General features: G+C 38.4%; 1 protein-coding gene across 7 annotated transcripts in view; it reads left to right on the forward strand.

The window, feature by feature from the left end:
- NFIB (nuclear factor I B) overlaps positions 1 to 11,042 on the forward strand; it is a 225,425-nt gene that overhangs the window by 213,067 nt on the left and 1,316 nt on the right. For all 7 annotated transcript variants that reach the window (XM_006090687.3, XM_006090689.3, XM_014457551.2 and 4 more), the window contains one exon: positions 5,877 to 11,042. This exon is cut by the window's right edge and continues 1,316 nt beyond it. In XM_006090687.3, coding sequence (XP_006090749.1) covers positions 5,877 to 6,006 — 130 coding nt within the window. In that variant the 3' untranslated portion in view covers positions 6,007 to 11,042. The remainder of the gene's footprint in view (positions 1 to 5,876) is intronic.

Genomic DNA, 11,042 nt, shown 5'->3' on the forward strand with positions numbered 1-11,042 from the left:
ATCCTCATGATTGGGTCATTCTAAGACAGTGGTTCTCAACCTCCTCATGTTGTGGTGACCCCCAACCATAAAATTATTTTTGTTGCTACTTCATAACTGTAATTTTGCTACTGTTATGATTCATAATGTAAATATCTGATATGCAGGATGTATTTTCATTGTTACAAATTGAACATAATTAAAGCAGTGATTAATCCCAAAAACAATATGTAATTATATATTCAATATGTGTTTTCCCATGGTCTTAGGCGACCCCTGTGAAAGGGTCATTCGACCCCCAAAGGGGTCGTGACCCACAGGTTGAGAACCGCTGCTCTAATAGAACCTCAACTAGATTTGTTTTCAGAGGAGACAGATGCATTACATTTCAGTGTTGCTTTATCACCCGGACCTACCAAGTATTCCATATACAAGTCTGTTGCAACACTAGCTAGGTTATGATCCAGCTGTGTGGGCCATGGGAAATTCCCTGTCTCTTGAAGTAAATTCCCTTTGCCTTCAGAAAATTATGTTCAAATGTTCTTTCTCATGGTAGGTCAATTTCTGACTTCCACGGGAGTCAGACAGAACTGATTCATATCTGAGGTCTAGGTGGGTAAATTTGGGCAAGTTACTTAAGCTCTTTAAGTCTCCGTTTTCTCATCTGTGAAATGGGGCTGATGATGGCACATTCAAGAGTTCATTGAGAGAATTAAGTAACATAGCATATGTAAAATACTGAAGATGGCACCTTGCTCGTAATAGGCCCACAGCATGGTTATTTTCTGGAAGTTCATCTCTTTGTACTAATTAATTTTATCCATCTGAACCAGACAAAAGTCTACATTTCTTTCCAACTCAACTGTCCTGTCTTCCTGTCTCCTTTTAGCTGCCCCTCAAATGACATTATTTGGTGGTTTTCTTCACCAAAGAAATGGCATAGAGTTTGTTTCTCTTGAAGAGTGATGCCTAGAAGAAACACAGTGTTTTAGAGGTAGTTTGATCAGTATAAACTGAAGCAGGACCATCAACTAACATTAATGCATCTTAAGGTCAAAATAATTTGTTAGCTTGTTTCTTCCCTTTCTGGGATAGCCACATCACACATTTGGTCAGAAGAATGTAAAAATATTATCCATGATGTCAGACATGTCTTTCTTTCTTTCTTTCTTTCTTTCTTTCTTTCTTTCTTTCTTTCTTTCTTCCTTCCCTCCTTCCTTCCTTCCTTCCTTCCTTCCTTCCTTCCTTCCTTCCTTCCTTCCTTTTTCTTCTTCTTTCTTTCTTTCTTCTTTCTTCTTCTTCTTTCTTCTTCTTCTTTCTTTCTTCTCCTTCCTTCCTTCCTTCCTTCCTTCCTTCCTTCCTTCCTTATTTCTTTTCCTTCCTTTCTTTTCCTTCTTTCTTTCTTTCTTTCTTTCTCTTCTCTTCTTTTCTTTCTTTTTTTTTTTCTTTGCAATTTTCTACATATAGAGTAGAAGTCATTGAAGTCATTCGGGTGAAATTCTGCTTTGTGTTAAAACACTTGGGTTGCGGGTGAATTTCCCGCCAAAATATAAGATGGCGCGTTAAAATGCCTATATCTTTTGAAGTATGGGTTCGATTGAAATGAAATATTTGGTAATACGCAGTTACAATCGGCCCGAGTTTACACGTTTCCCGCACTCCACCGCAAATCTATATGAACCGAGTTTAAGACGGCTCCCGCGGAGTACGCGCAATTCACGCGAGCCGACTTAACTCGTTTCCTGCAACCCAAGTGTTAAGGCACTGTCACAATCTTTGCTTCTTTTTGTACCTGATTTTTCTCAAAGTACTTATTTTTTTTTAATGGCATGGTCTTTATTTTCTAAAGATGTGCTTTTAACTTTCAGTCATGCTCATCTTCTGTTTGCCAAAAAAAAAATGGTTATCTGGCAATGGAAATGTAATTTAAACAAAGTAAATGCATGACTTGTCTAAATATATGCCTGAAGATATACTTATTGCTGAAGTAGTTTAATTTGACCTTGAATATTTTGAAATCTTTTAATTAAATTCTCATGTCTCTTAGTAGACAGAGACACAGGTTATGGAATATTGAATTCCATTCTGAATTAAAATTATTAAGCATTTTATATATAACAAGTTCCTATATGTAGATAAATATGAATATGTGTGTTTATTTTATCCATACTGGTGATCATTGGCATTTATTTACATAGAAAGAGTTAGATATGTAAAAAAATCACTCTTTTTTATTTTTTACCTGAAGAACTATACAATTTGAGGCATTCTCTTTTCAAAATTAAATGATCTAGGATATTTTGTCAGAACATTTTTCTTTACATTATTATTATAATTAAATACTGGAGTTTTTCAATGGGAATACCAAAAAGCTCTAAAAATGTCTGTGCCTTATAGTTCTGAACTTAACTTACAAATTGGCATTAAGAGACTTGTAAAATTCATATATGGGGTCTGCGTAGTGTTAATCTTTGAATTTTATTTTCCCCCAAAGGTTCATAAACAGTATTGATTGCACACTTCAATTTTGACATGGTCATCATGTAGGATGGAGGTTTGAAAGGTTTAAATAAACATCTAAATTGAATTTGTTAGATATTTCACAACAAGAATCCTGTTAGTCACTAGCATCACTTTATTTTTATTGAGACTTTTCCAAAGAACAATGATATGTGTCTCTTCTAAAGAATTGAATCAAAAGGCTGTTGCATAGTTCACCCTGATATCTTGTCTTTCCTGCCATTAGTAGGTAGACTTCTCCATTTAAGGAGTCACATCTATTCTCAATCATTAATATTTTATCTTTCTAAAGTAGCAATCTCTATATAGAGCCCATATAATTTGGGACTCTTATTGATGAGCCTGTTGCTGACATTGTCTGTTACTGTCAATGATTATCAATTGGAGCTAGTCTATTTTGTTTTTCATACACACTTCCTATTTCAGGTTAAAAAATAATGGATGTCCATTTTTGTAATTTATTATTTGTTAAGAAATGATTAACATCACCTATGGCTAGACTCTGTCAGGATTGATAAGACAAGGTCATTTTCTTTACAGAACTTACCTTTCAGTCAATAAGATTATCATAGATACAGATTATGATTATATGGAGTAATATATGCTGTAATAGTACTGTGTAGTGAACTGTGGTGGAAGTACAATTAAGGAGAAAACAAGTCCCATGGTTTGTCATGTAACATTCTTCCTAATCAGTAGTGCAAAGCAGAAATAATTGTTGAAGATGTGTGTGGGAAAAAAGAAATATGTGAAAACAATTAAATCTCTTAGAAAAGGTTATAGTAACAACTACTTTTATTCTTTAGAATGATGATTTTTTAGCAGATAATGAGGACATATCTTTTTAGTTGGAATTATTCCTTGTTTGAATTACTATTTAATTTTTCCTGCATAATTATTTTTTGTTAATGGTAAACATCTCTAATTTAAATTTTAGAGATGCCTGTTTTCTTTTTATAGGGGTCAAATCACAATGTAGTCTTGAAAAGATGTAATTATGAGCAACACTCTTCAAGAATACATAGATGTGATTTGGAGCATTTAATTGATTTGTTGGTTTATGAAAAAAATTATTGAAAATTGGCCACGTGCTAGGTACTATATAAAATGAAGAACAAAAAGAGATGGACTGCTTGCTATCACAGAGCTCATTGTCTAATCATAAAATCCCTTGACCATAAAAGGTCGTTGTGAATTTTTTTCTGTTGCAATATTAACTCAGAAATATGCACCTAGACAATAAGTCACATTTTGTATAGAGTATCACCAGAATAAAAGAAAGTTATATATCAAGTTCTTTTTTAAAATCCAAGCTTTTTTTTTCTATTTCTTCTTTTGCTGACAAAATTCTTCCTTGAAGTCAATACTCCATAAAGGTTCTGTACTTTTGTAATTCAAATATTTAAGAAATGAGGGCGTCTAGGTTGATAGCTATGATAATAGTATCCATCTCACCTCATGATTGCAATAGTAGAGGATAGTAAATGAAATTTAAAACTTTGAAATTAGGTCCCCGTGCCAGACCATGACAAAATTGGGTATGGAATTGTCAGTTTAATATTTCCTTGGTTCATGATGATTTATGCAGCTGCTACTTAGTTGACACTCATTCTGAGTTGAGTGTTGAAACAAACAATACATCGGATTAGGTATACCCCAACTACATGGTGTGAGGTTGTTTTGTGATCTATAGACCTGGTGTTATTTTCCTTCATGTGATACTTGTTTAATAAGAGATTATGCCAGTAGCAATTAGATAGCTGTTTTCAAACTTTTTTCTTAAACGGCCTCAAACCCAACATAGGTGGAACCCAAGTTGGTTGGAAAGGGGCTAGAATCTCATCTGCGTATTCCCTCCAGCATTCTTCCCACTCACCCCTTCAAACACCCAAACCCAGAGCGGCTCCTATGGGGTAACATCACTGATGGGGAGGGGCAGGGAAGGCCCAGATTTCCGGTGTCAGCATTTCAAATTACATTATGCACTGGCCTTCCTGAAAAATATTTTTTTTCATATTGTAAGAGAAAAGAAATAACTTTCATTACAGCTTTCAATTTTATTCAACTGATAGGCAGATAAAAAAATTGATGCCCATCTTATCACTGAATTGCTTATGAATTAAAAGTAAAACAAGATCCTATGTAATAAGAGAGTAGTATGCAAATTGACCATCATTCCAACACACAAGATGGTCACCCCCATGTGGTCAAAGATGGCCGGCAGAGGAGGGCAGTTGGGAGGGACCAGGCCTGAAAGAAGGCAGTTGAAGGCGACCAGGCCTGAAGGGGAGGGCAGTTTGGGGGGGACAAAGACCTGCAGGGGAGGGCAGTTAGGGGTGACTGGGCCAGCAGGGGAGGGTAGTTAGGGGCAACCACGCCTGCAGGGGAGGGCAGTTGGAGGCAACCAGGCCTGCAGGGGAGAACAGTTAGGGGCGACCAGGCCTGCAGGGGAGGACAGTTAGGGGCAATCAGGCCAGCAGGGGAGGGCAGTTAGGGGTGACCAGGCCGGCAGGGGTGGGCAGTTAGGGGCAACCATGCCTGCAGGGGAGGGCAGTTGGAGGCAACCAGGCCTGCAGGGGAGAACATTTAGGGGCGACCAGGCCAGCAGGGGAGGATAGTTGGGGGCAACTGGGCTGGCAAGGGAGGGAAGTTAGGGGTAACCGGGCCACCAGGGGAGGGCAGTTGGGGGTGACCAGGCCGGCAGGGGAAGACAGGGGCGAACAGGTTGGCAAGGGGGGAGGGTAGTTAGGAGCAATTGGGCTGGCAGGAAGGTGGTTAGGGGTGATCAGGCTGGCAGGCAGAAGTGGTTAGGGGCAATGAGGCAGGCAGGCAGGTGAGTGGTTTGGAGCCAGCAGTCCTGGATTGTGAGAGGGATGTCCCAGATTGGAGAGAGTACAGGCTGGGCTGAGGGACACACACACACACACACACACACATATACACACACCCGTGCACAAATTTCGTGCATCGGGACTCTAGTCAGAATATAACTGGCAAACTATATTGCTACCATTGTAGATTTGCTGCTTTCTCTCTGTTTTTTAAAATAAGAAAGTAATATTGTATTTACATTAAAGTAGATCAAATATTTTAGGAAGAATATCCTCAGTTAGAGTTCAGCAATTATGTATGAGCCCGACATGAGGATTTTCTGCTTTACAATTAATCTTACCTTCCATGAAAACAATAGACCATGTGGTGTATATACCTATAAAATAAATAATTTAGTACATTTATCTCATATTAAGCTATAATTTTTTAAGAAGTTTATAGTAGTCATTTGATGTCTGTGGAATTTATGTTTCTAATATTGTAGATTTTAACATTGTATTTTCTTTTTTTCTCTTCCTTCCCTCCTGCCCCTCTCCTGTCAACAGTCCTGGTACCTGGGCTAGTTTGGTTCCTTTCCAAGTATCAAACAGGACACCCATCCTACCGGCAAATGTCCAAAATTACGGTTTGAACATAATTGGAGAACCTTTCCTTCAAGCAGAAACGAGCAACTGAGGGAGAATGAAATACAACAACAGCTTACGAAATTAAAAAAAATAAAAAATGGAAAGGAGGAAGACTGGACAAAATAAAAACAAACAAAAAGGGAGAAAGGAAGGAAACTGAAGAAAGAAGATATTAGACCAGCAATTGCAGCACTTACAATCACTAATTCCCTTAAGGTTGAAACTGTAATGACATAAAAAAAGGGTCGATGATATTTCACTGATGGTAGATCGCAGCCCCTGCAACGTAGCCTTTGTTACATGAAGTCCGCTGGGAAATAGATGTTCTGTCTCTATGACAATATATTTTAACTGACTTTCTAGATGCCTTAATATTTGCATGATAAGCTAGTTTTCTTGGTTTAGTAATCTTGTTGTTTACGCATGGAATCACTATTCCTGGTTATTTCACCAACGAAGGCTAGGAGGCGGCATCAGAGGTGCTGGGTGTCGGAGCCATGAGCCAGCCATTTTATAAGCACTCTGATTTCTAAAAGTTAAAAGAATATATGAAATCTCTGTAGCCTTTAGTTATCAGTACAGATTTATTAAATTTTGGCCCTTAACCCAGCCTTTTCCAGTGTTTAACCCAGTTTGAAATCTTAAAAAAGAAAAAAAAGGAAAAAAAAAAGGAAAAAAAGGAAAAAGGAAAAAAAAAACACAGTTTGAACACAAAGGCTCTATGGAAGAAATGCCTCTATGTAGGTGAAGTGTTATCTCTGCATGCAACAGTAAAAATTAATATAATATTTTGCCCACAAAAGAAACACTTAACAGAGGCAAGTGCAATTTATAAATTTATATCTAAAGGGGAATCATGATTATAAGTCCTTCAGCCCTTGGACTCTAAATTGAGGGGATTAAAAAAAGAATTTAAAATAATTTTGAACGAATTTATTTTCTCCTCAGTTTTTGAGGGCATGGAAAAAATGCATTAAATCAAGACAAATCATGTGCTTGAGAAAAAAAAAATTAATGGAAACACAGCACTTATGTTGGTTTAGCTGCAGCCTCCTCGGAGGTAGAATTTATTTATTTAAAATTACTGGTTGCATCAAGAACCCATAGGGTGTACAAAAGGTTCTATAAAATCTGCATCGTAGAGACAGAGGCAGGCAAATCCATGTCACAAGGGTAAAGCTTACAGTTTACAAACTGGGAACGCCAGGGTGTAGGATATAGAAACGCACTCTTGAGAAAACACATGTAATCAGGGTGCTGAAAACTTGCATGGTGCTTTCAGACATTAGCCTTGTTCAACAAACTTCTTCTATTGACAGATCTGTAGTGTGCATGGGCAGACACATTTTGCCTCTATGTCTCTTAAAATTTTAATTAAAAATACTCTTTCCAGTAATCCTAATTTGCACGAAGATATAATGTCCACATTACGTGCCTTGCCTTGAAATCTAAAATACAAAAAAGAAAAAAACCACAAAAAAACACGAAAAAGTGACATCACTACACTTGTTTTGCTGCATTTATTATCATTTTAAATCTTTACCATTTTTATGACAAAATATTTTGTACTCCAGACGAAGAAAAATGTGTGACATCATGGATTTTTTAGACAGTTATACCTTTATCTCACATTTATAAAGCATATCATGGCTGTGTATAGTTGCCGCTTAAAAATTGTAATCGACCAGCAATATTTTCAGTATTTTGGTGTTTTTTCTATTAACCTTTCATGTTTTTCATCTTCCAATTAATATTTGGGGGGAGGGGTTTCAAATTTATACGAATTATGCAATACCAAGTTTTGCCTATGTAGGTAGTGCTTTTAGCTGTATTGGTTATTATAGGTAAGTACACAGATTTAAAAAAAAAATAATGTATGCTTTTTTTTTGTTTTGTTTGTTTGTTTGTTTTAATTGACCAAAGTGGGTACTGCTATTTTTGCAGTGTGATGAGGTCCTTTTGTGTACTGAGAGATGGACAGGGGATTTTTTTTAAGATACATATATATATATATTCTGGGGTGGGTGGGAGGATTTTTAACACTTTACAGTGTAGCTGTGAAGCAGTGCACCCTGAGATGGGCCTGGGCTGCAAAGCGACTGTTCTGCCTACTGTGACAAGCTTCAACTGACACAGGTTCCCCCTTCTCTAACTTCCCACCTGGGGTGCAAGCTGAACTCATCTCTGGTTTTCCTAACAACACAAACAGTAAGAGCAAGTGAACACAACATGTTCTCCTGGAGGCAGACTTGGCTTAAAACAAACTGTCTTATCTTCTTCTTTTTTTTCTCTTGTGGTAGTAGTTTCTCTTGAGTTTCAGATCCACAGTGGAGAGTGAGCCTGTCTCATAGTTGGCAACGATATTTGTTGAAATATCCACAGAGCGGATATTTTACCCTTTGGGGGTTTAATAAATCCGTATATTTTCTCCTACAAAACATGTCATTGCGGCTGGAGGGAATGTTCCCATAGTCTTTCCCCTCCACTTCTCCCCATTTTTCATTTCATTAACAATAGGACAGGATTCACCTGTGGCTCGCCGCTTCGCATGGATGGCGGTGCGCTGGAATTTTCTTTTTTAGACATCCAGAAGCTTAAACAGAGGGTGGCTATTATTAAATGTATTTGGACTTACAGATTAAAAATCAAAGTTCACTTTTTAAGGAACAAAAAGATAAATCTTTGTCAAGTTTTCATTTTGCCTGCCCTTTGAAACAGAACCAGAGCAGAAGGGAAATGGAGAATTTTAAGGATTAACCTTCCTGTGGATGCATGAAGCCCATTAGATGCTGATGGGATTTTTTAAAGGGATGGTACCGCAAACATATTTTTGATTTCATTTCCCCTGGGGCACAGAGGGTGAATAGAGACTGGTTTTATTTTTATTTCCCCCCTCGCCCAGTCCCACGGAGGCAATCCATTACTAGAAGGGAAATCTTTTAGAATTAGTGACACATGGTGGGCTGTCTTGAGGAGTCCCTTCCTCCAGGCCATGGTCCAATAAAATAAACTGCCATTGTTCTCACAGCGTATCATTTGATAATGAATACTTTGGAACAATGCTCATGGGCCTGAGAATGGTATCGGTAGCCCACGTGCTGAATAGCACAGCGGGACCCCAGCACCGCATGGTCCGAAGTAAGTCCAATCATTTCTGTGGTACTTGCCCTGCACCATCTCAGCCAAGTTCTTCATGTATCTTTGACCTGTTCGGTGAACACGTCAACCTCCCAGGACACACACTATTTTTTTCAGAGCAGACTCGCTCTCTATTTTTTCCAGTGAATGAGCAGTTCCAGCTAAAGAAGTTACACACTGTGGGTATTCCTGCCTGCCTCTTGAATACAAAGGACTAGTCAAGTGTTGCTGTTATTTTGAATCCATTTTTTTTCTCCTTTCCTTTTGAGATACAACTATTAAAAAAAAATACTACTAGGTATATGGTCTTACATCCATTTTTCGGCCTCCTCCTCTTTTACCAGGAAGTATATTCTGACTAAAGGGCCCCACATTTGCAGGTCTTGCACGCCCCTCTCTTCCCCAAAACTGCAGAGCTTCAGGATGGTGAAGGTCACCCAAGGGCATCAGTAGGGGGTGGTGTCTCCAGGCCCCGGTTGGTTCTGTGGCACTGTGTGTCCCGCTTGTGTTGTGTTGCTTTGCAGCCCCCCTACTCGCAGTGCCTCTGAAGTGTTTCCTCTGGAGTGACATGAGCGTTGGAGGCTTGCCTAAGGAACATAATGAGTGAAAGGCAGTGAAGGAGACTGTACATAAAGACATGGCAAAAAATCTTAATGATAGCAATATAGTTATGGGGTAATGTTCGGGTGGGCAGCTCCATTTAAAAAAAAAATATGTGAATGAATCTGTGAAGCTGCAAGTAGCAAGAAGAGCGAAAGGTCTTCTTAAAGAACCGCCTACCTTGTAGACAGTAATTTGTACACTGTATAGTTTTGTTAAGCCTTTTTTTTTTAAATTAAAATGCCCATGTTTGTAAAGCTAACTTTTTAACAATTATAATGGAACGGTATGTTGTTTCCATTTTTAAAGTAAACAAGAATATTCCTTGTTTGGAGACTGGACTTGAGTTAAAACTCTCCAGTCTCTTAAGTTATGTATTAAAAAGAAGAAATCTGTCCATGTTAGGAGTTATTTCACAGATGCCTGTGCTTGAAAAGCATAGGGTACTAATCCTTTAAAAAAGTGTAAATGGAGAAAAGTTATATTTTATGAAGGTTATTTTGTTGTATTTAGTGTTGGGAAAGTTGGTTTTCAGAGCATTTCAGAATGTCAGCAGTACCACTGTCTTGTTATTAGTCTACACGGCCTTTAGCAGAAGTTCTCGTGGTCGTCACGGGATGGTATTTAAGGTGAAGTTTCACAGAGCAATCAGGATAGGCAGGCAGCGAGAGCAGTGCTGTGTCTCACATAACGTGTCCTCAGGGAGCAGAATCGTGGGTTTGTGACTTGTAGCTTCATAAGGACTCAACAAAAAGAGATTGCACAGGGACATCTTCAGCGGTGGGACACCAGGACCCGTGCTTCCCCTGGATTTAAAATCTAGGTACTGTGTGAAACGATGAAGGCTGCAGAAAAGTTCTCCCATATTCAGTGTACAGTATTCATTTTTAATGAAACAACTCTATGATATTGCTGGCAGATAGGCCCCAAGCATGACATTCAATATAGTTTACATGTTCCTGTCAAGGTCTTTTGTTAACATTAACCAGCTGCATGCTTCCTGGACTTTAAAAAATTGGGTTTCTCCAGAAAACTTTTTTTTTTTGAATGTGCAGGCTATTCAATAGGAAAAGCTCAAAATTGAATGTTCTATTCCACGCTGAAGGAGCTGAAAGCTGCCTTCTTCATATTTTGCACTTTCTGCTAGTTCCCCTGTTTTTTCTAATTCCTTAAAAGTTGTGTGGGTGGGGTGGAGCACTGCAGTTGGGGGGTAACATGGACCACTGATTTTGCCCTTTGACCCTGCACAATGACCTTTGCATCAGCCAAACTCATTGCCATGACAACTCTTTGTACTGTGTCCGTGCCACAGATCTGTTGGTTATATTGTTAATAGTAAAGGGGACA

The sequence above is a fragment of the Myotis lucifugus genome, unplaced genomic scaffold (assembly GCF_000147115.1).
Source record: "Myotis lucifugus unplaced genomic scaffold, Myoluc2.0 scaffold_79, whole genome shotgun sequence".
Taxonomy (NCBI): Eukaryota; Metazoa; Chordata; class Mammalia; order Chiroptera; family Vespertilionidae; genus Myotis; species Myotis lucifugus.